The sequence below is a fragment of the Sparus aurata genome, chromosome 19, assembly GCF_900880675.1.
Source record: "Sparus aurata chromosome 19, fSpaAur1.1, whole genome shotgun sequence".
Taxonomy (NCBI): Eukaryota; Metazoa; Chordata; class Actinopteri; order Spariformes; family Sparidae; genus Sparus; species Sparus aurata.
This window is the reverse complement of record NC_044205.1, coordinates 8,322,898-8,350,201: the sequence shown is the minus strand read 5'-3', so window position 1 is coordinate 8,350,201 and position 27,304 is coordinate 8,322,898. Positions and strand designations below refer to the sequence as shown.

General features: G+C 45.9%; 1 protein-coding gene across 2 annotated transcripts; it reads right to left on the bottom strand.

Moving 5' to 3' along the window:
* On the bottom strand, positions 1-26,515 carry stk17a (serine/threonine kinase 17a). 2 transcript variants are annotated; one of them, XM_030399047.1, is made up of 8 exons: positions 26,023-26,515; positions 14,333-14,545; positions 4,325-4,472; positions 4,070-4,196; positions 3,931-3,979; positions 3,227-3,406; positions 1,463-1,868; positions 1-1,349 (listed from the first exon to the last, which is right to left on the bottom strand). In XM_030399047.1, the coding sequence occupies exons 1-7, from the start codon at positions 26,229-26,231 to the stop codon at positions 1,496-1,498; spliced, it is 1,299 nt and encodes a 432-aa protein (XP_030254907.1). In that variant the 5' UTR covers positions 26,232-26,515; the 3' UTR covers positions 1-1,349; positions 1,463-1,495. The 2 variants fall into 2 exon arrangements, with proteins under 2 accessions (XP_030254907.1, XP_030254906.1); XM_030399046.1 differs by having other exon boundaries at positions 1-1,868.
* Between the last annotated feature and the right edge of the window lie 789 nt (positions 26,516-27,304).

The following is a 27,304-nucleotide window of genomic DNA, read 5'->3' as shown; positions in this document are numbered from 1 at the left end:
TCACTTTTGAAATATTTATTTACAGCATAAGACATTCATGTACAAATCTGTTCCCACAGTTAACAGCTTATTGTTTCATAAAACACACATTTACAGTACGGACCCCGCGGGAGTGTGGTTCAGTGGAGAGAGGTTCAGTCAGCGATGTCAGAGGAGGATGTCACACAGAACTGTTGAATATACCTCTCGAAAACAACACAGATCTTTTGCGTTATTTACACAGAATCAGAAACTCCGCCGAGTTGTCGGCAATAATAAACAGAAGTGAAAATGTTTTAAAAAATGGCAAGAGCTATGATTATCAAATATTTCTCTCCAAGCATGGCACCAAATACAAAAGAGGACGATGTACAAACAGGGAGCTGGTTGTGTTCGCAGGAGAGCGGCACGGACGAGGAAATGGACTCAAAGAAAAAGAACAAAGATTTGGCTTCGGAATTCCAAAAAAGTCACCAAGGAAGTAAGGGAGGTGAGTTACTGTGCGACAAAGCAGTCCCAGCCGCAAAATCAACCCCTCAGTCATCAGAACACATGCACATGTATGATGACTGGAACTGTGTCACTACGCGTTATATATACACTAACTTTACATCCCGCAGAGAGCTGTGCACTTTCAGTCACCGGTGCGCGGATCAGCTGGTGCCTGTGGCTGGACACTTGTGATGATCATGCTGCATCCCAATCCTTTATTCTGATTGGCTGACAGGGCTTAATTATGTAACAGGCCCTCTCAGTTTGTCTCTGGTGGAAACTTGATGTCACAGAGTCCCTTAATAATAATAGTAATAATAATGATAATAATTCATGTGTCAAACAATAAGACACAAATTAGATTTTTGGGGGGTCCATTTTGGGAGCTTTTGGAGGTTTTTTCGACGTGCTAAACTACAGGCCAGCTGACATGGAACCGCAGTTCAAATTTAACAAACCTTTTTGGAGGACGTCCCCCTGGACATTTTGTTTCCACCATGAGAACTGAGGGAGCTTGTGTGAGGTGATCGAAAGCTGTGGTGAGATTCAGCCAAGTGCTGCTTTCGAGGTCAAAAGTAAAATCTGGATCAATGTTTTGAACTTTTTATGTTCAGTTTATTTATATATTTACATCGCACACAATGTGTCAATTCACGAAATGTAGATTTCATTCAGAAAAATACTTGCGTTTAGCTTCGGAACTCTCCTGGATGGTCAGGAGAGATGGCAGTGTCTACGTTTGGCGGAGGGTCGAGAAAAATACACCAGCAAACCAAATGAAATACAAGAGACATGAACCTGCTGTAACTGCTAAAGGAGCTGGGCTGGGTGGGTGTCAACCAAAGTGGTGCATTATGGGAGAAAATGTAAGTGGGTACCTGAAAAAAAAACAAAGCACTTAAAACCCAACTGCTTAAATAATATCAGATTGACTGTGAAACAGCGTCTGATTATACACATACAGGATAATCAGAAGGTCTATGTTTGTTACCATGACAACACTAACTGGTCCAGGTGGGCGTGGTCAGTAGATGAACTCTCCTGGGACCTCCTGCAGGGCGCTGAAAGGCTCCTCAAACTTGAAGCGCTTGGAGATGGCCTTCTGCTCGGCAGCCAGCGCCTCCTTCTCCGAGGTGGAGGACTGGCGGCACTGCCCCAGGGTGTAGGCGGCCATGACTATCAGCTCCTCCGTCACCGGGCCTTCCCCCTCCTCCTCTTCCTCCTCCTCAGCCGCGGTCGTGCTGCCGGGAGGCTCGGGGCTGCTGGTGGAGCTGCTGCTGGAGCTGGATGCCTCCTGGTCCTCCACCGGGAGGATTTCCTCCGCCGTCTGGGTTTCCTGAGGCTCTGAGGCCTGAAGCCAGGGGTGTTGGAGACACTGCTCCGCTGTGGCCCGATCCCTGCACACACACACACACACGCACACACCAAATACAGCTGACGTTAACATCATGCGCTGACCACTTGTCATTAAATGTCACTTCCTGCTCTGTCTGCAAATAAACCCGTCTATTACTGGGACAAACCGACACAATGTTTTTGACACAAAGACAGAAGTCCACATAGAACATTTGCTGAATTTACTAGAAGGCCCAAATAATTAAGAATTTGTCAGAGACAGCGTTTCACAGAGTTTATAACGTTTCTCCTAAAACAACAATTGACTTAATTGAGCATTTTTCTAAGGGAGTCTGGGGACAGTCTCCCACACATAGCCTATATTGGTTACCATTTAGTGTATATATCAAATGTGACATCAATAAAATGTCGCCTTTTTTCATAGATTGAGTGTAAATTCTGAAATCAGTGTAAACAGTGATTTAGAATTTGTCATAGCCGTTTCACAAACTTTATAAAGTTTCTCTGAACTCTCTCTGAAAAATTACAATATTTGCCAGGAAAGAAATTGGAGCTCTCAGTCTAACTTGACATTGAGGTAATCCAATGTGAGCACACACTAAGGCATGCAGGATGACCTCGGCATCTGTGAAATTCAACACTGATATAATCCTCCCAACATCAGTGCCCACTAGGCGTCACCCACATACCACAGAGGGTCGTGGCCCTCTTATTAGGTGAGGATTTAAGGAGTGCAAGGAAAAGAAAAACTCTTGAAAAATGTCTCACTATTTAACTTATTTCTGTAAAAGCAAAAGAGGCAAATTTCAAAGTAAACACGAGGCAGATTTTTGATTTTATTAGACAGACTTAATAGAGGCTTCTGTCATGAGGGATACAGGGAAAGTGTAGACTCTTGGCTCCGGTTCAGTCACGGCTCTGTGGTGGTTTCAGCGTCCACTGGAAACATTTCAGAAGCTTCCACTCTTATACAGCAGTTCATTTGGTCTGTTTGACCGGTATAAAAACAGCTGCTCTCTTTAAGCTGGTATATATTTGTTTATCTGTCTGATGATTTCATGATCCTAAAGTCACGATTCTATCTGCAGCTCTGACGACCTCTGGTTTGTCAGATGTCTAATCGACCGCCCAGGTAGCTGCGAATGTGTAAAACTATACCACCATTCAACAACAAAGTGAAATGACACAATGCAAGAGAAACAGAGAATGTTGTTACTCATTTATATTAATATGATAGAAAAAATGGCATTCCAACCAAGATGTGTTTTTAAATTTGATCGAAACAATTTGTGTTGGCAAGATGAAAAATGGTCGGTGTGTGCCTGCTGCTTCTCTGAACAGTGGAACAGAGTAGCAGGTAGGTGTGTGTGTGTGTGTGTGTGTGTCCTGTGGGACTGACTGTGGCTGTTTGCGGAGCAGCGTCTGGATGAAGCACAGGGCGGCCGGGTCCAGCTGCTGCAGCTCCTCCTCGCTGTAGCTCACGTTGAGCTGGGAGATGTTGAGAAACGTCTCCTGCTTGTCCTCGCCCAGGAACGGAGAGATCCCTGTCAGCATCACGTAGGCCAAGACGCCGATGCTCCTGGAACACACACAAATGCTGAAGGTCACACAAAGGTTTGTGTGATCACTGCATCGCTCTCATTCTCTAATGGTGCAGCCATGCTCGTCACACGGCTCTGTGGTTGGGGGGTCATTCAGTTGGTCCAGACCTACATATCTAAACTAAATGATGGATTGCAGGATGGATGCTACACACTACGGTTTCGATTCGTAGTTTGAAATATTTTAATAACTACAGAATGAGCGGCCATAAAGAGAGACGAAAATGGTCCCTGAAGAATGAATCGTAATGACGTCATCAAACTACGATAGAGCACATAGCAAACACTATACCTGCGTAGCATTACCACGTGAGCATGAAGAGTTAGCATGCTCATATTAGCATTTAGCTCAAAGTACTGCTGTCTGCCTCACAGGGCTGCAGCATGGCTGTAGGCTCTCAGACCTGACAAATCAAAGCCAGAGACCTCCAATATGTGCCTGTGAAGAGAGAGGTGAAGAATCCGGTCTAACACAATGACGCAATCAGAGGAGTGCTCTTACCACATGTCTGTCGCCGTGCTGATGGGCTCATAGTTTAAAATCTCCGGAGCTGAAAAATGAACACAGTGTTGTTACTTTTTATTCAGAATAAATATGAATAAAAAATCTGAGCGTCAGGTGGTGAAAAGCACCGACTCACCGACGTATTCTGGAGTTCCCATAATCTCTCTGAGCTCCCGGTGGCTGCTGACCATCCTGGACAGACCAAAGTCCACGATCTTGATGTCCCCCAGAGGAGAGCAGCTGGTCAGCAGGATGTTCTGAGGCTGACGGGACATCGCAGCAAATGTTAGTGTCCTCTCCACTGAGAGGAGATGGATGGGCTACACAGTAAAGGCAAGATAAAGTAACAGAGGGTGTGTGTGTGTGTGTGTGTGTGTGTGTGTCCACTGACCTTCAGGTCAAGGTGGACCACGTTGTTCTGGTGCAGGAAGGAGACTCCCTCCAGGATCTGCCTCATCAGCCTCTTTACATCCCCCTCGCTGAAGGCCTCGTCCTCCCGATCGGACACACACTGGTTGAAGATCTCACCTCCAGCCGCACTGCACGCGCACACACACACACACACACACAGAAAGAGACGGAGGACATCAGTCTACAATGCGAACATCGTTGTGTAAAAACATTGTAGATCAGTCGCTCTGCAGATGTGTGTTCATTTCCTCCGATTTGTTCACCCCCAAAAATGACAATTCGGTCAGCTGCCGCCTTTCCCAGCATGCACCGAGAAGGGCCACGTGCTGCGGGTCGCCTGTCTCGCGCAGACACAGATGAACACATAAATCTGCCACTCGCAGTGTGTGTTTGGACTGTGGGAGGAAACAGTAGCACAGCGGGAAACCCAAACTACAGTCTGCGTTCCCGCTCCATCCACAGGCTCACCAAAATCATCATGAGACTCGTCCTACGTCAGGCTTTTTATGGACAATCCCACGAGCCCCAAACTATAAATGTGTTTGAGTGTTTGAGTGTGTGTGCGAGTGTTAAGACTTGCTGGAGGAGGCAGCAAAAAATAGTGGAACACCTCCAGATATAGCAAACTAATTATGAGCTGGAGTTGAACGAGGCCGCTGGCACTGTTGATCACTTCCTCTCCGGCTCTCCTGTCACAAACAGTCTTGTGCTTATAGAACAAACTAAATATATTAAAACAAAATACATCTGAACCGACAGAGAGACTCACACTACTGCCCTCCTTTTTAAAGCGCCTTTTCATTTCCCCTGCCCGGACATAAACTCCGATGGATAAACTCAATTAGACCGGGCGCATGATTGGAGAGAAAAAGCGAGGGCAGTCAGGAATAGACAAGGCGTCCCCTCAGGGTGCTGCTGAAGTAGGCTTTATCTCAGAGGAAGGTGGAGAGACGGAGGAAGCGGAGGGGGCGGGCGGGTGTGTTTTGGTTTTTGAAGGTGAAAGAAGAAGGCCTTTAACCTGCCAAAAGAGAATAAAAACAGTGGAAAACAGTGCGGAGCTTTGACCTGATGCAGCACAGGAGGTGCTCAGTTCGGTGGAGTCTAACTTTCCCTGAAGGATAACTCACTCTGAGTTGTTGTGTAAAGCAGCACGTAGCAGTGATGATGTGTGTGTCTCTGCCAGCTGCAGCGGTCTGACATCACGAGTGTCTGTCCTTGTTGTTCTTTTTTTTTGGTTAGATATCTGAAATGAGCTCCGTGGCGGACACAAGCGCCAGAGATGTTCACGTTCTGAAGTGGCTGGATGAGACTACAGAGGTTGCTGTTAAATGCTGTGAAAGTTTTTAGCCTGACATTAGCTTTTTACTTCTGCTGATTTCATTCGCCCTTCAAATATCATTGAGTGGCGTTCACCTGGGAAGATTACCTCGCTGAACAAAACGTGTACCGATCATAAACGGGTGCTTGCGACAGATTACTTGCTTCAATAATCAAAATTCAGTTAATAACATCACATAGGGTTTTTGTGGAGGGAACCAGGGCGATGCTAACTGGGAAGGAGAATGGAAGACTAGATCACGTATCATACAACATACAACATGGTGAAACTGGTACTCATTTTGCCAGGCAGTGGGCGGCGTGTGTGCGCCCGGGGACCAACTGCCTTGGTCAAGGGCACTGACCGGAAAATTTAGCTAGTGTGCATGTTCTGATGGTGGGGGAGACCCGGGTACCCAGAGGAGACCCACTCAACAGTATGAACAGTATGAACATGCTGCTCTCGATTGGTGGACTGTAAACCACCCTTAAATGTGCACACTGCCTCCTACTGTACGGGACTGTGTATGCAATTTGGCTTTGTATAACTGGCTATCATTTCATTCTAAGCCAGTAGGTGATAATATAAATGTCTCAGTATTGTGTTGCATCCCTCAAATGTGCTCTATGCTCTGTGATCAACACCATCTCAGCCTGGAACACACTGTTCAGTGTTCCCAGGTGTTCAATGACACTTAAGTGAGAGTGTTTATGACTGATTGAAACAATTTCCCAAAAAACAAACCCAAGTTGTAATTTTTCTTTATTCTCTTTGTGTGAATGCGTCTTTTGTATCTGATCCGTCCACAGTCAGACAGAGGCGGCAGTCACACTGGCAGCTACACTGCTCCCGGGTGAACGGGAGTTAAATGTGATCACGTGAAGAAGGAGACATCAATCAGTGCAGATCGTTAAATCAGGTTATTTCAAAGATTTAAAAACAGCATCACTGTTGAACCTTTCATTGAGTTTAGCTGAAGATTGAGTCAGCCGTTAAGTAAGTCAGAGCTGTTGTTGCGTAGACCCTGCTGCTGTAACCAGAAAGTGCCTGAAACCAGAGAGCACAAGAAGAGAACTATGATATATAATTAGGTCAGCTGAGGGCCTGTTTGTGAGCAGTGATTGGTTTCTGACCCGTGACACCATTACACACACACACACACACACACACACACCTGCAGTCATGGCTCCGTCCTACACGTGCATTAAACCGTTGGTATGAACATTCATTCTTCAGAGGATCAGACAGAAAATAATCCAGTCTGACAAACGGGAAAACAATTAAAACACTCCGACTGCACTCGCTCGCCTTTCGATGCTTCGATACACAACAACACACTCACGTGTTGACCAATCTAGATCGTCCCGCCCTGGGCTCCTCTGGTTCACTGCTCTCCTCTGTTTTTACCATCTCCTCATATCTGTATTTCTGTCAAATGTGACGCCTCTTCACTTCGATAGTTTTCTGATTTACTGCCATTTATCTCGTGTGGCCTGCCCTCTTCCAGGTCACCCTGGTGGAGAGGAGGTCGGGTGGCTCGGGCACCGCTTGGAGAATATGTGAAGTTTTTCCTCACTCGAGTCGAGGGTCTAAGGACGGAGGATGTCACTCAACTGTACAGATTGTAAAGACCAATGAGGCAATGTGACTACCATCTAAATAACAACATTTTTTTATTTTAAACTTTTAATTAAGTGTGATTTCAGTGATCAAATTCTCCCAGCCACAGATCCTCCAGCAGGAGCTCCAGCACACGTTTTTGAACAGAAGTTCTAGGAGAAACGTTTTTTTACACCGCGAGATTTAATGCACTGATGCTCATGTGACGACATGACATTTAAAGCAGAGGAGGAGAGCTAAAGAAACAGAGCTTTCGTAGTAACAACAGGCTGCCAGGAATAAACAGAATCCACGTTCCAGTTGAATCTGTTGAGTTTACGCGTAGAACGAAGTGACTAAAAGGCCTCACTACGTCATCCATACTTCAGCAGTGGAAAACGTTTTCCATTGATACCGTCCATAACAGAAGCAGCCCGGCAGTCTGTAGGTGGTCCACGAGGCCAGAGAGCAGTCAAGAGTTTGATTGGCGAGTTGCTAATGTCAATAACGAAATCAGCGCTGTGGGAACGGATCAATTCAGCTTTGATCAGCCGCCTGTCACAATGGGGGGAAAAAAAAAAAAAAAATAAACTAAACAGATCAAAACATGAAAGTCAGCTGACCTAAATAACCAGCTTCATATCTGACCTGCTCCAGTTTACACTCCATTAACACCCACACATACGACACACACCGAGGGGGCCCAGTGTGCGAGAACTGAGGCTTCTTCCATCGTGGCGAAGGCTGAAGAGACGCAGCGGCGGAGACAGGCGAGAGGAGGAGAGCCTCTCCGCGGGGGCAGCAGAGACAAAGAGACGCATGTGCGTGACAGAGAGAGGGGGACGGTAAAGTCAGAGCGAGGTCAGCCCTCCATCCTGCCCTCATCATGTATTCATGTCCAGCAAACTGGACTTTCCCACACGCTGGGGGGCTCCGTTTGCTGCAGAGACACAGAACCGTACAGTTTGGTAATGAACCCCGCTTTCTCCCAAAATGCCTGAAATCTGACATCACCATTTAATACGTTTAGGGTCAAATGAACCTGCTATGGGGCTCCGGGGCAAAAATGAGCCGTGTGCCCCGAATGACAAAAAACCCCCACACACATGATCTCTGAGACTCATGTCGCCCAGAGACACAGGAACGAACCAGGGTTCAATACTGAAGACCTTTTCTCAACTTTATTCATTTAGAAATATGCAATGTGCGCATTTTATTAAACATCCTATATTTACATTTTAGTCTGTATTGTACTTTATGGTTATTACAAAAAGACTGAACTGACTTTAATCAATAATGAAGTTCTCGGCCCCTCACATTTAAACAGAAGCCCCTTCCATCATGAAGTGCAGCTCAGAGTGTGTCAAATACACTGGGAAAAAAACTGATGACAAGATCATTAACATTAGCTGTCTGATCGCCTATCTTACAGGTTAATGCACCCACCTAAACCCAAGCAAAGATCTGACGGCCCGAAAAAACTTAAAGGAACAGTTCAACCAACAAGTTAAACTCAGTCATCATCTCCTCCCCCTATGCTGATGGAAAGTCAGGAGAAGTTTCATAGTCCACAAAACGTTTCTGGAGCTTCACAGTAAAACAGCGTTGCAGCGTTCTCCTAAACAACTGAAGGAACTGGGGACTTGTTTTAAAAACCGAAGAACAAGCAAAGAAACGCCAGACGTCTTCATACAGCTCGTCTGCTGTAATCCAAGGCTGCAGAAGCCCTGAGATCCCAAACTGATCTGTCGTTTTTAAAGTTGATATCTTCACCGTAGCTGTTGAGCTAGCAGCGTTAGCAGTCACCTCGTCTGAAGTGGGTGCTAGCCCTTGACGGCACGTTGAGGGTTTAAAATAACACCTTTAAAAGTCTGTTTGTGATCTCAGGGCTTCCAGAGACACCGGTGAGATGTATGGAGCCATTTTATTTTATCTATTCATTATCATCATTATCATCATCATCATTATTACTATTATTATTATATTTTAATTTTTTATCATTATTATCATTTTTACAAATCCAGCTACTTCAGTTGTTAAGGAGAACACTACAACGCTGTTTTACTGTGAAGCTCCAGATATTCTTTCATCAGCATGGAGGGAGGAGATGATGACTGGATTTTACTTTTTGGGCGAACTGTTCCTTTAAACCCGCGCACAGAATAAATGAGGACGGGAGTCAATAACAGAATCTGTGCGGCTACAGTCAGTCAGCCTGGATGTAACACGTCCATATAGAGCATCCAGTCAATCCCGTGTTTGTTTTGCTGTATGACTCTCTCTCTCTCCGGGCGAGCGGCCATGCTTTTGGCTGGTCACGTGCGCTCGTGCGGCTCAACTGACATAATGAACTCTGGGCTGGAGCTCAGCCAGCAATGAGGCCATGGAGCTGTGTGTGTCGCTCTCATTCATTCTGTGTGGACGGCCTCCTCTCTCTCTCTCTCTCTCTTTAACAGTTCTCTCCATCACCCTCTCATTTACACGGTTCTCGCCTCCTCCCTCCCTCCTTATCTGTTTCTCTCTCTTTCTCTCCCCTCCAGCATCAAATAAAACTTTGGCCCCTTTGCCTCCCTTCCACTCCAATACCCCCCACCCCCCCCCCCCCCCCACCCCCACCCCCCCCCCCCACCCCCCCCCCACCCCCCCCACCCCATCAGCGCATGAATAGCTTTCTATGTGAGGCTGACCCTCATTCGTAGAATATCTGCCCCCCCCCCCCCCTTCCATTTATCCCACAATCCTCCGTCATCGCCACTTGCCCCACTGCCCGAAATATCTGTCAGCTGTCGGCTGAATAAAAGATGGAGAGGGGTGAACAAAAAAGGAGAGTGTTGTCAACATCCACTCCCCAAGAAGAATGGAAGCATTCTGCTCTATTTCCCTCCGCTATGAAAAAAAATAAAGAGGGGGTTAGAAAGGACTGATCGCTGCAGCCACCAGCTCTTACACTCACACAGGAGGCGCCTACATGTGACACTCTCGGCCGTATAAGTCATGTCATCATCGTCGTATCACAGACCCGAACTGACTATATCTTCCATCTCAAACAACGCACACACACACTAACACAGACTGATGACTGTACACACTGTCATTTACAGTATGTGAGCGTGTTTGATGACATTCAGGGCAACTTAAGAGTGAATTCAGCTGCACGATTAAATCATTTTATCCCCGTTCGAGTTAACGCATTAAACACTAAGTGAGTCAGTTGGTCTGGCAGAAGTGTGAAGGCAATGAAAGACACTATTTCTGCAAGATCAGGTGAGAAATGACAGGACGTTCTTATTCTTCTTATGTTTTTATTTGGCCTTTATTCAACCAGGTTAGTCCCTGAGACCGCATATCTCTGTAACGGGTCTGTAACAGGTGCTGAAAACCTGAAGGCTTTCTTTACCAATGAGCAGAGGCCTTCATATACCCATCTCCATAATCAATTACAGGCAAAAAGGCAGACTCTGCAATTTCTGTTTCACACAAAAAGAAAAGCAAGACTTGCTTCTTTAGTAAAATCCTAACTGTAGTTTAATAAAGACGTGTGACTTAAAAAAGGCAGATGGACATCGATTAACATCCCAAGGTATTTGAACGTGCTGATCTTGTTGTTTTTGAAGCGCTACAGAACATGCGTTTTGTTTAATCTGCATTTAGAATGAGCCGCATTCGACAAAGTTGTTCTTGTACTCTTATCAAATGCATGCTTAAGGTATGCAAAAGCTTTTATAGGAGTAGGTGAAAAGCATAAAATGATTGTATCATCAGCGTAAAAATGAAATATTAAGTTAGGAATTAGGAATGTTCTGTCTAAGGCAATTCATTTACAAGGTAATTAATAAAGGGCCCAGGACTGAGCCTTGTGGAACTCCATTGTGGACCTGCAGTACCTCAAAGGCAGTACCCTCCAACTGCCTGTTCACGAAAACCCAATGGCTTTAAGACGTCCAATCAAGGTACAGTGGTCAACAGTATCAGTGGGCGGCAGAGTGAGACGACCTAGTGACTACAGGCAAAGAGAGGCAGCTGTGTCACATTTTAAATTTGTATCTATCTGATCAGAAATTGAAAGAAGGAGAACATGATGAGAGAAATAAATTCTCGGTGGAGCCCTCTGCCACACCTCCTCTGTGAATTTGGAAACAAATGTACTGTTTGTTGTTTTACTGCCTGATAACAGTGACCATCACTTTAAGTCACTTCTGGAACTTTTTCAAACTTCCAGGAATTTTCAAATGGATTTTTCACACCAGCAAAACTTTGTCATCTTCCTGTGTTACTATGGCTTGTTCTGTGCACATGTGTGTATGTGTGCACGAGAGTAAGAGCCTGTCGATTGTGTGTGTCCCTGACAAGGAGCACTTCCCTGGTTCAGGGCAGCAGTTAATTCAGGGATTAGCCCTTCTATGAACAATGGCTGGGATTGGGATTATGGACCGAGGTGGGGGAGGATTGGGCTGACTGGAGCATTTAAAAGGAGCATTTATGGGATCTCCTTAACAGGACAGATTGCATTGTATGGCATGTGCTCCTGACAGCACATAATCCTGTAAAACTCTACAATCCTACAACACCGCAGCCTCTGCTATCCCCTCAAGTCTCACTGCAAGCAGACACCGTGAGGACTCACACAGCTGACCGTTGAAGGTTGATGTTACTTGGAAAAGTTAATAGTGCTGTGACGGGGGAGGAGCTATTTAGACCGACAACCTAAAGTGACTGTGGTCATCAGTTCAAAGTTTACATCCCGCTACAAACACAAACTGTGGAGAACGGCTTCTGATTCTGGGTCAGTGGATGAAATTTCCTACTCAGCTGCAACACCAAGTGTCTGGGAATTTGCTGCAACTCTGATTTTCCACCTTTTGCACATGGCTTCTTCTCCAGTATAAATAATACAATAACAGTAATAAGGTGTCCACTTAGCCAAATTTGTTTACGTTGTTCATACTTTGTTTATATGTGGCAGACAAAGTTGTTCTTGTACTCGTATCAATTGCCAGCTGAAGGTACGCCCAAGAAGCAGTAAATGACTGTGTGACCAGCATAAAAAAAAATTAATTAGGAATTTGCAATGTGCTGTCCAAGGCAAATGTATTTACAAGGTCATCAATAAAGGGCCCAGGAATGAGCCTTGTGGAACCCCCTTGTGGACCTGCAGTACCTCAAAGGCAGTAAAGTACCCTTCAACTGAACAGCCTAGGCACTTTCTCACTTCAAACAGTCTTCTGGGAACTTATTTTCCTTTGAGAACATCTTGTTTATTCACTCATGGAAAAAATTCTAATAATCATTTCAAATAAATACATTTCTGACTGTCATTACCTTATACATATTGTAAATATTACTTTCCAGAGGTTGAATTTCTTTTCCAAAACTACATCGTGTCCCTTCAAATCTGATAATCATAATGATTGTGAATTAATAATTCAAAATATTTGTCTGGTCCAAAATTTATCTTTTGAGTTCCGAGAGTTGGTTCCAGCTTCTAACAATGTTTGTCAGCCAATACAATAACTCCGCTGGTGTCAGGTGGTGTCTGTGGCTCTCCAGCATCAACAGTCTTACTAGTTGTCAGTTTGTGTGAAAAAAAGGTAAAAAAAGATTCAGTTCTACAGTATGTGCCTAGCAGTAACATCCTAATGTTAGTTAGCTAGTGTTGCATTAACTTCAGCTAACTTGTGTTGGCAACATAAGCTACGACAAACTGGCAACCACTTGAGGGGGCGGATGATTCGAACAACAGCGGTGTGGTGGTGTGAATGCAGTGGAAGGGTGGAGATGGATCTGAATGTGATCAATAACACATTTAAACACAGAGCGCGGTTACAGTCGAAAATGATTTTTAAATCAATCTGGTAATCATTTTTTTCAATACACGGATGAGTTTCTTTTCTTTATAAAATGTCAGAAAATAGAGAAAAGTTGTTTGTTCCATCCAACCGACAGAGCAGAAGTGAAGGGTGTCCAGCACAAGGAGGCAATGTTAACAACCTTGTAGGACACAGTAACCACAGACGACAGCTGACTCAGAACGTGTCAATATCAACTCATCTGTGTGTGTGTGTGTGTGTGTCTGTCTGTCACTATGGTGAGGGATGCAGGCAAAATCCGATATGGCATGTGAAGGCAGAGAGGAAGTGAAAGAGACAGTCTCTCAGCCGGGCGTACCATAGACTGATGCACACACACACACACACACACACACACACACACACACACACACACACACACACACACACACACACACACACACACACTATGGGAATCAGGTCAAGCATGGTCCAGGCATGACCAGAGAGATGAGATCATCGACAACTGGTGCAGCTACTGTAGTCAACACCATACGTGTGTGTGTGTGTGTGTGTGTGTGTGTTTGTGACACTGGGTCACATTGAGCTGTGCCCCACTTGGTCATTATTCACTATAGCTGATGGATTTAACTGCTGTCAAACTGCTGTCAGTCTGACATCCCTCTTGTCAGAATCACAGGAAACCCCTGTCCACACATTCTACAACACTGTGTGTGTATATATATGTGTGTGTGTGTGTGTGTGTGTTTGTGCTTGTGTATGTGTGTACAAAAGGACACAAGTGAGGCACATTGTGGGAATAGCTGGTGTTTGCTGGAGCATTAAAGTGTGGCCTGGAGCTCTGCAGGACTTAAAACATCCCCGCTCACACTTCTCCTCTGAGAACATCACTGTGCTCATGTCCTGTGGGTTTTCTATGTTTAGTCAAGGGCAAACCAAATCTAAAAGTAGTCAAACAAACACTTAAGGCCCATGTTCTAAAGAACCGCCCTGGACAATATAAAAATATAACACTTAACTGCAACTCGGCAACAAAACGGACAGCTGCGAACCAAACGGAAAAACCCATCGTCTCCTCTGTAGTCGGTACTCCACTCACTGTTCTCTTGATATGCTTGTTATTAAAGACTGTTCATGTGAATACCTCAATAGCTGTATAGGAGCGTACAATTACAGTTTACCAGACAAAGTTTAAATGTTGGCAGGTGTTCATATTTAGGGCTTGTGTGAGTGTTTTGGTGTGCTGTGCAGGTTGGACACTCACAACTCCAGGACCAGCACCATCTCAGAGGCCATCTCGTAGACCTGGTGGAGGTTGACCACCCGCCGGCTGGCTGTAGCCAACTCGAGGACTGCGATTTCATGGATGATCTCCGTCCGGCAGTCTTGGCCTTTCCGTCTCTTCCTCATGAACTTTGCAGCGTACTCTTGGCCCGAGCATTTCTCTACACACTTCCTGACCACAGCAAACTTCCCCCTGCAAGACGAGAAACACATGAGTACTGTACACACAGAGGCCATGTCTGGGTAAGGATGTAGCATGCAAACATGTACCACAGCGAACAGCATCGATCAATTTAATCGCACCTAATGTCGACAAAATAACATGCCGTTTCTTCTCATAGAGACACCCGAGATCTGTCATCACTGGTTCATCTACAGAGCATCAGTGACATTGGCGAAGTGCGATGTCTGAACAGAGAAAAAGAGATACTAAAAGACAACACCCACCCAGCCACAGTCTGTTCAGCCTGCTGCCGTCTGACAACAGATACAGAAGTATCTGCTGCTGTGCCACCAGACTACACAGCAGCTTCACTCCTCAACTCATCCTCTCCACCATAAAAAACAGTTTTTCTTGTGAAGCTCAAACTGACTACAACACCGTGTTGTAGAATGACAAATTGACAAATGAACCTTGACTTTAATCATTAGGAATCGACAAACTGATCCAGACTGAAATTACAGAAAATCATTAATCAAATCCGGGCTTAACTGTTTACATTTGTTGCACTGGTGCACCAGCTGATAATGATTGTAATGAAACAGCATGCACAAAAAGAAATTGTGACGACCTCTAAAATAAAAGGCCACATTATATTAAAAAAGGAAAAAAAAGGCTACATTTCCTGCAAGTGACGAAAAAGTTCATTTGCACATGACAGGTTTTTGGATGCATGTAGCACCCTGGAGCCCTGGTGAACAAATCACAGAGTAACGCGTCAAGTGCTGAGGATTGCAATGGAAGATGGAAGTTGAACCATTAGGGTTTTCTGTAAGCTGTAATAAATGTTTACAACAGAGACGCTTTTTACATTTCTTCTTGGTTATGAGCTGAAGAAGCTTCGTTAACCTGCTGTTGGTCTACACCCTGTCTGATCATCTGATCATTGTGTTTTGTGCCCCCTCAGTTGGCCGTCCAGGTCAGTTTGGCTCTGGATCAGTGTGAGACACAGTACGGTACTGGCGTTAGTGCCGGGTTTTGGAGCAGTCAAACATTTGGTGGCCGCGGCTTTGGATGTTTGTTGGCAGTGTTGCCCTCTCCCTCTATCGCAGGCGTTTGGCCTGACCCAGTTCTATTCCAGGCTGGAAGGCGCTCCCATGTGAGGACCGCAGCGCCGTTCTGCACACATGTGCGTGCTGCCCAGGGGAAATCCTCTGACATGCAGCTGGTGATGGAGATGACAAGCCCACATCGCGCCCTCCCTCTGGCTACTGTTGGCAGTCCATGCTCCAATAATCAGCAGCAGCACCCTGGCTGAACCTGACCGGTCCATAGCCAAGACTCACTCACAGCGACGCGCCAAAGCTGCTCGGCCTGCTTCTTTTCAATACGCTGAGTCTCATTGGGTGACTTGATATAAAGGTAGATGGGATATAAAGACTAAAAATGTCTTCTTTACAGTTTCAAAAGTTTGAAGAGCAGAGATGTACTATGTCCGGTCTAACCTCCTTACAACAGACGTAAATAGAGCAGGTTTAAGAGAGAAGAATCTTGATCAGTCAATTATGGATGTTTTCTCGGCTATGAGCCACCAAAGACATGTAGAGTTAAGTGCCAACAAATGTTGAACAGTCAGACTTTAATGTGCATTAGCCGACAGTTGGCCAGCTGGAGGTCTGCGGGGCACAAAGCCATTGTTCCATTAAGACTGGACTGTTTGCTGTCCATTCAGGCTCGCTGCTGCATACGGTCTAAACTAGGGCTGCAGTGGTTTCACTGGTTTCAAGGTAAACTGTGTGTGAACTTATCGTACAGTATCAGTTCTATTAAAAATAGGCATATTTCTACCATTTTTTAAAAGTTAATGTCTGTCGGACAGAATATCTTGTGAAATGAATCTAAAACATTTGTTCAGCCCCTTCTCTTCTCATTCCTTTGAGGCTCATTGTAACTTAAAATAACACAAATAACTGTGTAATGTCTCAACACCTCTCAAAAGAAAATAATGATATATGATAAAACACTGGTTGTAAGCTTTACAGAGTTTATTCACCACTTAGGAGAGGAAAGAGCTCGAGTCTCACATTCTAAAAGATTGCTGAATTTGTTCATCGCGATGCTGTGAAAAATGATCCAAAAGAACACCAGGAAGGACAGAGATGACACATCCTCATGTGATAAACACGTCACTGACGACAACGGCAGACTTCTTCCTGAGGAGCTCAGAGAACAGTGGCAGGCTGCGTGCGGATAACCAGCAGGAGACAAACTGCTGCAGCACATCAAACAGCAGCAACCATCCCTGCTAATGTCACCTGGGTCTGTTTCAGCGCTGGTGTCGGTCCAACACTGACTGGCATGACACGTGGGCCACAAGAGTGTGTTTGCTGTGTCTCTGTGTGACATCGGCGCTCTGATCTGTCAATCACACAAACACACACAACGACACACCCCTCCAGACAGCTGAGACCTGAAAGAGCAATTTAACTTTTTTTATGCTCACTGATCTATTTCCTTCTTCTTTTTAAGAACAAAAATCAAATTTTTGAGGAGAGAAAGGGGCGGCTGGATGTGATTTCAGTTGGATTACAACATCTCACATGCAAAAAATTAATGTTTTAAGATGAAAGTTCAGTGTTTGCCTGCAAAGTTCTGCAAAAGTTCTCACAACCCCTAAATCAGAATGAAATAACATTTTCAAGGTAGTGATGCTCTCGTGGTGATACAGAGCAAGTGTATGAGCCCGATGGAACTGACATGTTTCAAACACATTAGCTGGCTACACGACTTCAGGATCCAGCATGGTGAATGTGGCCTCTTTAAGTTTAAAATCCGTTGTTATCCGGAGTTGATTTGACATATCGACCAGCAGGGTGTCCAATCACGTTATATATCTGGAAAGGGTCAGACTTATGGATCAGTATCATGATCCATATGATCCATGATCCATTTCCTCTAGCAGTGTTTCCCACACATTTAATTTATCTGTGGTGGTCATCCACAGCATCAACATTGGCTGCCGCATATTTTTTTCTATTTTTGGAGCTGCGCGTCCCGTTCTCACTCACGCATGATGTTGTACACTCCAATACAGTGGATGGCAGTGTTGTTTTTAGTCCGCCAGTAAAACCAACGAAGAAGAGGAGGAGCACTATTTGCAAAATAGTGCAAAGAACACGGCTGGCCTCATTGTCGCGATTAAGCCCCCACAAAGAGCGCCAGGCCTCGAAGCCACTTTAGGCAATTCGGTCCAATAAAATGGAGAGTCTAGAGGAGCTGCCAGATTACACTTTATACCCATCCAAGTTTTTCGGCGCTAAATCGGAAGTTAGCTGACTCGGTCGGCGGAAGTCTCGAGTGCGCATGCTCTATGGCACGCCAGTTGGACAGCCACCACCACAATCAAAGTCTGATTCTGAGGGAAACATTGTCTAGCATCAGTAGTATAAGGAGCGGACAGAGCATGGTCTTGCCATCTTTTTCTTATCTTGGAGATAAATCAAATTTGAGGTATTAATGACGTGCTAGCAGCATAAATTAAAAGTTACAACTTCCTAGCTACTCGCCACAACAGACGTGAAGAGTGCAGCTTTAAGAGAAAATCTGCTAAAATTTCCTTTACTATTGCCCACTGACTGATTTAGGTTTGGCGTTATTGAGAGAACACAGGAAGCCATGAAACACAGCGGGACACATTAAGAGTTCAGAGTGACTGGATTAAAAACACACACCAACAAAAAGTTCAAGGTTTCTCAGACTTTCACAAAGAGCAGTATTATATTCCCTGTCCGCTGCTACAGGGGCGGTTAAAACACGATCCAAACTTAGACGAGCCGGCCTTGCACAACAAGGGCAAAGCAGATTTCTGGGATGAGTAATTCATTCCTTTTCTAAATGAGATTATAGCTGAGAGCAAGAGCAGAAGCTGTGAGATAAAAAACACAATGAAGAAGATTGTGTGGCAGCAATAAAGAACCTGTATCAGGGTACAGAGCGCGAGGAGCAGCTCCGGGCCTGAATGCACCACGCTGGGCTGCCTCATCCACAGCTGGCCTCATGTGAGAGTCATGGGGCTGATCCAGCCCTGAGCAACGCGGTCCTGCATTAAAGGATAAGTTCATCTAGAAATGAAAATCCAGTCATCATCTCCTCCCCCCCCATGCTGATTGAAAGTCAGGTGATGTTTCGTAGACCACAAAACATGTCCGGAGCTGCACAGCAAAACTACCGAAGTAGCCGGGGATTTTAAAACAACCAAACCTTGGATGGTTCCATACAGCTCGTCTGCTGTAATCCAGTGTTAGCGGGCACCTCGTCTGAAGCGGGTGCATTAGCTTAATGTTCCTTCACATACATTTTTCATGTCAGAGCTTCAGAGTTGTATTACACCAGACGAGCTGTGTCGAGCCATTTTATTTCAGCTCGTTTGTTGTTTACATTTTAAAACGGGTCTCCGTGGACTGTTGTGCTGTGAAGCTCCAGAAACGTTTTGTGGACGACAACTATCGCTCGACTTTCCATCGACATTTTTTGTGAAACTGTTCCTTAAATAAATGTTTTTCTGATGAGATGGGATACCCTGGCAGAGGCTTGTTATTCGTCAATTTACTGGCGAAACTCCATCTTTATCACTCAATAATTGAGAAAATTTAAATAAAATATGTTATCCATAAAAATCATGAAAAATTGCAACTTGTTGAATATTTACGGTGTGGCTGTGGCTCAGGAGGTAGAGCGGGTCACCCTCGCAATTTTGAAGCGCAGTCTCGAACTGTGGTCACTGGCTTGGCCTCTCACCTGTAACTCCATCACCACCCCCACCCCCACCCTCCCAGCATGAAAGCACATACACATTGGAATGCAACAGTGGTTTGTAGAAACTTTAACGGCCAACATTTCATTCTGCCGACGGGGCAGACATTAGTATCATTGACTCGGTTTTTTTTTTTTTAACAAACTCTAAACTTTGGAGAATTCATGAAGGCCCACTGCAGCTTCAGATCTCCTTTCACTGGATGCTTTGAAGGAGGCCGTTTATGTTACAATGACGCCTTCCTCGCATCCGACTCTCACAGAGGCCTCTCTGTCTACTGAGTGGCTGTGGCATTTCCTTTTCATTCTGTCAATCCTTCATTCATTCAAACTTGGATGGTAAACGGATGTTGGGGCAGACCCGACGATGCTGACCAGTTTAAAAATAAACTTCCGCCTGTAAAGTTGCCAAAGACACGACCGGTTACCCCGTTACTTGTAACGTTGCTTTGTGGGTTGAAGCGTGGGACATTTTTCTTTTATTTGAGGAGTGAAGGATCTGTTTAGCTGTCAGACTGTGAACACCAGCAGACCGACACACTCCTGTTCCACGGTGCCTGCTTTTCCGTCTGGCCTCTGCTGCGGCTCTGATACTACCTCCACTGGAGGATCAGAGCTGGAGCGGAGCTGTCCCCCCCCATTCACATCTGTAACTTTCACACAGACGGCGATGTGGAGAATCGGCGCATGATTCCCGCACTGAACGGGCGGTGTGAATGGGGCTATTGTGGCTTACTGCTGCTCTAAACTCAGGGATTGTGGTGCGCTACCGATTCGATAATACAGTGCATGTTGTCGTGTGAAGTCTTTCCAAACGTCACTAATTTCAAACCAGATTTGGAACTACTAAACTTCAGGAATGTCTTAGCTTGTAAAGACTGAGTAATAGAAGCATTAGAGTGTAGAAGTATACCAATAAACTGCAGCATCCCATCGTTAACAGGACACATTAACATTAAGGACGCACTCTCCCGCTGGAGGCGGTGAAGCAGTGTGTTTCGGCGTGGGTGTGGTCCTGCCTGGGAGCAGCAGAGAGATGGTCCGGGCCCGCTCTTTGGAAACCATACTGGGCCACCACAGCCTTTTCTAAAGCAGCGTCAGCGCATTTCCAAAGCCAGCAGCCTCATTCACAGACTACACCCTGACAGAGTTGGCTTTTGTGCGCGTGTGTTTACATGTGTGTGTGTGTGTGCGCAAAAACACAAACTGAGCCAGAGGTGATGGCATGGTTACAACTGCTGTAAAGAAGTAGTCTAATGGAGCTAGAGTTGCTGCAGCAGAGAGCCTCGCAGTGTTCGGTGTGCTTTAATGCACTGAAGAGGTGCGAACACAATGCATCTGATGGGCAGCTGCAGCAGGTTGCACCAGCTGTCCAGAGGTTCAATATGGCCCGGACAAAGTGCAGGTGATTACCAAGAGAAGAGCTGTGCATTGAAAGGAGTCGCAACGCACAAACTATTCTTTTATTTAGCGAGATTAAAAGAGTAAAATATCTGACCTGCAGAGATATTTCCCCAAAAATTGAAATGAATTCATCACTGATGGACAATCTAACCCTGTGCCTTGGCTGCTGAGACGACACTGAAATGTCTGTCTACCAGTTCCATCGCCTCCTTGCATATTAAAGAGTCGAGCAGCTGAACTTTCTGTGCACCGTGCAGATTCCTTTGATATTTGCCTCCACAGGAACCGACCACTTCTGCCTGAAGACAGCCATCATCCTTCCTGTTCCTGTAAAGTCTGCTGTGTCCTGTCTTAATGACCACCGCCCTGTGGCTCTAACCCAAACTGATCAAGTGCTTTGGGAAACTGACAACCGACAGATAACACCCCTGCCAGCCTGGACCCTCACCAGTATGCTTTCAACACCAGTAGATCAACAGAGGATGCCCGTCCACTGCTCTTCGCTCAGTTTTCACACACCCGGAGAATAAGAACAGCTACGTCAGGATGCTGTTTATTGACCTCAGCTCAGCATTCAACACAATCTGACTGTGAAGCTGATTGGAAACTTAACACTCCGAGCTTCAGTTCAACACTCTGAATGACAATCAAATGAACCTTGGACTGTGAGTATTCCTGACTGACTGACACTTAAGGCATTTTTTCAAGCTGAATGTAAAAAAAAACGTCTCCATCGAACAAAAGAGGGGTGTAGATTATGTCTGTTATGGCTATGATCAAATAGGCAGATAAAAGCACAAACCAGAGCACAGTGTGGAGAGATAAAACAAAAAAAAAGTATCCCATGCACTAGAAATGTGTTTCCACCAGTTAAAACGCATCATCTTTCTGTATTTCAGTGCATCAGCTTTATAAAACCGGGTCTGGATCGCTGGCTCTGCTCGTGCAGGCTGCGGAGGCTGTTTACAGTTTCATGGCTGTCCTCTGTGACAAGCTGCCAGGCAGCCCTGGATGCATTTAATGAAATAGAGATTTTCACTGGCCCTGGGCCAAACACTCCCACTGACATCAACAAATTCCCCATGTGCACAACAAGATTGGCTTGAAGCCACAAACACACGGGCGGGATGACTGAGACGCAGTTCTGTAGGGACAAAAACCCATCAGCTGGTGACACCGAGTCCCTCCCCCAGGGACGGTCACACCTCAGGGACTGTAGGTTGAACTAGAGTTAGTGTGGATACATCACTGCAGACAGTACTTAACAGACACACTACGCGGTTCAAGCCCATGATCACCTACGTGAAAAGAGCTAATCTCAACGTACCGGTTACTATTTTCATCTAAAGCGGAATTCATCAAAACCCAAAATAATGACTGTCAGCAATCAGCGATTTCAGCCTCCACTTCACTGTAACACAGCCGTGATGGGCTCAGTGAGACACCCCCTGCAGTCACTTAAGAGCTCTGCCCAGGACCATATGGGCTAATAAGAGAGTGGCCATTTCTGTCACTAAGACCCCTCGTGGAAAAAGCTTTGGGTCTTAACCATATGGAATTCAATGACAGCTTCCCCATTGTCGTAGCCGCTAAAGGAGCTTGGCCGCCGGCCATCTGGGACTCCCACCGCAGAGGACCTAACAGAGGGTATTACCTTAACTCCCCCATCCTCATCCTCCCTCAGCCCCCAAATGTGGACAGCAGCCAGTTGACAGCGGTCCTTTTAACGCTCCAACGCAGTTTTATAGAGTTTACAACAATACACACTGTAACTTGTGTAACTTTTGACCCCCCTGCGTTTTACCGAAATATGTGCTCAACTTAACTCAACCTACCCGAGTCACCTCTATCCCCTGATTTAAGTGTGGTATGCTAGCAATGTCTGCTACATGTCACCGAGTCAAGTAGAAGGCCACAAGAATATGGGTCAAATCATTTTCTACGAACATGCTCTACCAAGAAGGTTTTGACATGAGCTAGTGTCATTTAACAACAGGAATAAAGTCTGATCATCAATTGTTTTTAGTGTCTCATATAAAATGATATGTCTGTCAAGCTGTTCTGTCAATTAAACGAACAATTTGCGAAGACGTACAACCAACTTCTGGTCTTTCACGTCCTCACAGACCCGGTCCCGCCACTCAGTCTGTCTCTCTTTCTCTCGATGGCTTCTTTTACAGTAAGAATGAAGGGTGAAAATGTCTTCACCGATGGTAGGAGGTGTGTCGTGTATGTACAATACCGAGGGCTTGTTGGGACCGTGAACATGCTCCTGTCCTGTCAGAAGCCGTTCAGTCTGCATACAGGAGGGTTCTCCACCGAGCAGCACTGATGGGAGGGCGGCCGGGCAGAGAGACGTGAGCTGGGCAGCATCTGTCCACATAAACTGCTCACCGTGCACATCACACTTTATCAACACACACAGTGCCAGATCATTGTGCTATAGACAGAATGTTCTGCAGGCTTGTTTCACGGTCCTGCTTCAGTTTCAGGCCCGTCTACACGGCTGTTAATACCACAATCCGAGACACCGCAACGAAGAAAAACAACAATTTCACTTACGGCTGAGTCGTACATGAGGAAATAAGTGATGTTTTCGTTCCAGCAGGGACTAAATCTCTTTTGGTGCGTTTGATGATGTTTGTCCAGGTAAAACCTGACAACACCCTGAGCAGACTGAGCCAAGTTTAAGGCCGAGGCTTTAATCTGAAAAAAAAAAAAAAAAAGCCTCATGAATGGAATTCCTCAACAGCTGAGTTCAGAGGGATCAACTGGGCGCAGTGGCCAAGAGTCACCGGGGAATAAACACAAGTTGTACGGCCAGAGAATGTCGTCCCCTTCATCTGTTATTACTCCGATTAACGGCCAGGACAATGTCCCTGCTGAGGACCGCAGCCAGCGGCACACTGACTGAAGCGGACCAGATCCTAAACTGGTCTGGTTTTGACTTGGGTCCAGACTGTTTTGAAGGCTCCAGCAGCTGGAGCCAGCAATCTGCCAGCTTTGAGTCTGCAGTTGAGCGCATCACCAAAGCCTGAGCTCATATGAAAGCAAGGCAGACCCACATTTATTAAGAAAAACAAATTTCAGCGCTCGTGCTCACACGGTCTGGAGTCTGGGGTGCCTGCCAACCCCCAAACTGTGAAATAGGACATCCAGTCAGGTTTGTGTGGGCCAGTCACTGGACCATCCACACCAGCTGTCTGCGGCACTGACGTCAAACTGGGGAGCTGCAAGTTCTGCCAGGTTGGTTTACTGTGCATTACACGCACACCTGTTGAATCAGGCGTTAGCATCGTGTAACTCTGACTAGCACCCAGCAGTTAGCTGGCTAACAGCGTACAGGGCTGTAGCCTCGGTGTCCTGCAGGGAAGTGACGCATCCTGTTCCTTCTCTGACACGAGCAGTGATGAAGGTTTTTGTATCAGAAGCTGTTCCTGTGGTGGTTCCTCTGCTAACCGGAGGCTAAAAACAGACGCGGAACTGACCAGAGACACAGCGACCCAGATTTACAACGGACCCAGATACTAAAGGCAAAGATGGCGTCTGTTCGGTCGCATGATAATTGCTCGCCCTGGCACACACACAAAGGCGGTTTCTAGCCTCTGGCTTGACTTCCTGTTTCTGCAGCACTCTGAACATGTGCCACAGCAGCTCTTTATGAATATGAAAGATTCGTAACCGAGCTTGTTTGCAGTTCTTGTTCGGTTCTATCCCGTCAACACTTCTACAGGTCGTCTTTTAAAACGGAGCTCTACGGTGGAAACGCTTTTTGGGTCACGCGGGAATTTTTTTAGCCGCAACGTGGCGAGTGTCCACTGGGAGAAGCTGGAAGCGAGGCTGAGCGGTATCCAACGTATCCAGGTCTATAAAGTAGATGCACGCATGGGGAGTGGTGCTGGCTCAGGCCTGTGTGGGCTGACCAATCAGAGCAGAGTGGACGTGTCAGGAGGGGGCTTTAAAGAGACAGGAGGGTGAACACACAGTATTATAATTCTTAAATATGATTACTGATTTAACTCATGGAAGCAAAAACATTTTCGAGCTCAGCGCGCGATGTCACTTCTCCAACAGGCACCCACACCACCAACACAGCTGAGAGGTCACGTCAGGGCCGGCCTTCATTACACGCAGCTTTAAAACTTCAAACAAGTGAGTTATATAACCACATGTACAGCCGTAAGCATGCTTTCATTCAAACAATACGTTAAGACAAGACGCCGGAGCCTGAAGTACAGTTCGGTGTCAGCTGATCTGCGGAACACAATGCTGTAGATTAATGTGGCCTTTCATGTAGCTCTGTGGCGACTAATCTCAGTCACAATGTCAGGTCATGCGACGCAAAGCCACACACACACACACACACACACACACACACACACACACACACACACACACACACACACAGCTGTATAGCAGGGGTGTGTTTGGCTGTGGTCCGGAGGGTTGTAGTGGCTCACACACAGATCTGTCAGAGCTCACGGTGTGGCCGCGGTCGCCGAGGCTGATCAGTCACGGTAACAGCATACTGTAATCAAAAAGGGATTGGCCTTGTGACTTTCTGCGAGAGGCTCCGTCCCAGATCAGTTCAGCCAACGGGGGGAACGTTCTGAGGGCCTTCCCTCCAAATAATTAACCTCGCAAGAAATCCTGTGGAGCATTAGCGGCTCACAGTCCGATCCCCGGCATCAAAGAATGGATTTACCTCAGATAAATCCACTAATGTGTTTTTTGGATCTGATGACGGCGGGCTGACTTTGTTCACATTCTGTTATGGAGTCCAAGTTGTATTTAGTCACACTGACACTTTTAGAAAAAAATACCAATCCCATAATGAGCTGATAGAAGAGGTGCAGGTAATACAGTCTGACGGTGTGTTTGGATCAGTACAGTCACCTCTGACAGGCAGGAGCTGTTTTTAAGTATCCTGACGACTTCAGAGGAGAAACTTGTAACAGACAAGAGGTCTGCCAGCATCAGCTGTTCATTTAAAGACATTACAGAGGACATGTTGTCCTCTTGTAGTGAACAACCGCAGTAAACATAGTGATGACGAGTGGACAGACAGACAGAAAGACCGACTCACAGACACACAAACACAAACAGACCTACTCACAGACAGACACAGACACACACACACACAGATTATGGCACACATGTAATCCCATACTTTATAACATGTAACTTTATAACATGTAACTTTATTACGGCACACACTCTGTAACATGGACAAAACTGTTGAAAAGAGAAGTAAACAGTCAGAACATTTCACGGACCGACCCGGCCCCTCTTACCTCCCGAGCTCTCTCCCGGGGATGATGGTGTAGTGGTCGGTGAACGGCTCCCGGCTCACGGCGGTCTTGATCTCGGACAACAAGCCGCTGACGGCGCTGGGGCGCCCCTGTCCGGGGCGCGGGCTCGGGCTCGGCTCGGCGGCCGCCGGGCTGTGCTGGAGGCGGGCGCGGCTCCTCGCCTCCCCGGCGCGTGGACATTCGGGGATCATGGCGCGGTTTCAGGTGAAGGTTTGTTCAGCAGGCGAAAGTTTGACACACAGGTACGACACTACACAGCCCGCTGACAGAAGGCACACAGCCACAGAACAGCCGAGAAGTATCAGTGCTGGTCTGAGGCGGAGCTGGAACGACCCGTGCGGCTGAACGTTGTGACAGGTATCGCAGCTGACGGGCTCATCTTGAAGGTAGTACGTGTTCTCCGGTTCGGTCCGCTCCTCACTGCTGCTCCGCTCAGTCTGTCACCTCCTCACTCACCGCACCGCTGCTGCTCCGTCACCGCGGCAACTGTGCTGAGTGACGGGCCGGCCGGCCAATCACAGGAAGGCATACAGGAGGGCGGGGCTCTGCTGCGAGAGAGCGTTTTGTCGTGACTTCACAACTTTAAGAGTTCCAAAATACTCAGTATCTATCTATCTATCTATCTATCTATCAAGCAACAAACAAATCAACACAAAAATAAAACAAACAAACATAAACAATCAGTCAGACAGACAAACAAACAAACAGAGAAACACAAATAAACAAACAAACAAATGCATAAACAAACAAACAAACAGACAAATACCACATTGAAGGAACACTGTGTAGTTTTGAGGAATAAATTCAAACTCTGAAGTTTAGTATTTACACGAATAATGAGGTAAACTGTAAACAAGCTGGAAAAGTGGCAGGGTCCGCCACATATGAACTAAGTGGAACAGTATAAATTGTGTTGTCTTTTAAGGTCAGTTTGTTTATTCAGTTTATTCAGTCATGAAAACAAAGAGTTTCTTCATTTCTTCAACAGAACTACACAGTGCTGCTTTAATAAATCGTATAAAACTGCAAAGAAATACTATAACCTGCTGATTCATTTGACAAATTCTTTGATTTGAGTTCCTTCTTTTATTACAGGTTTTCTTTCATAAGTAAAAGTCTGTAAAGCCTTTAGAGACACTTTTTATGTCATGTCACCTTTTATTTATGATTCTTTTTTTTTGATGATACTAATGTCATCAGTCAGTCTCTCAAGAACAACTGCAGCTGAACGTGGGCAGTCAGCTCCCGATAACTGGAGCAACAA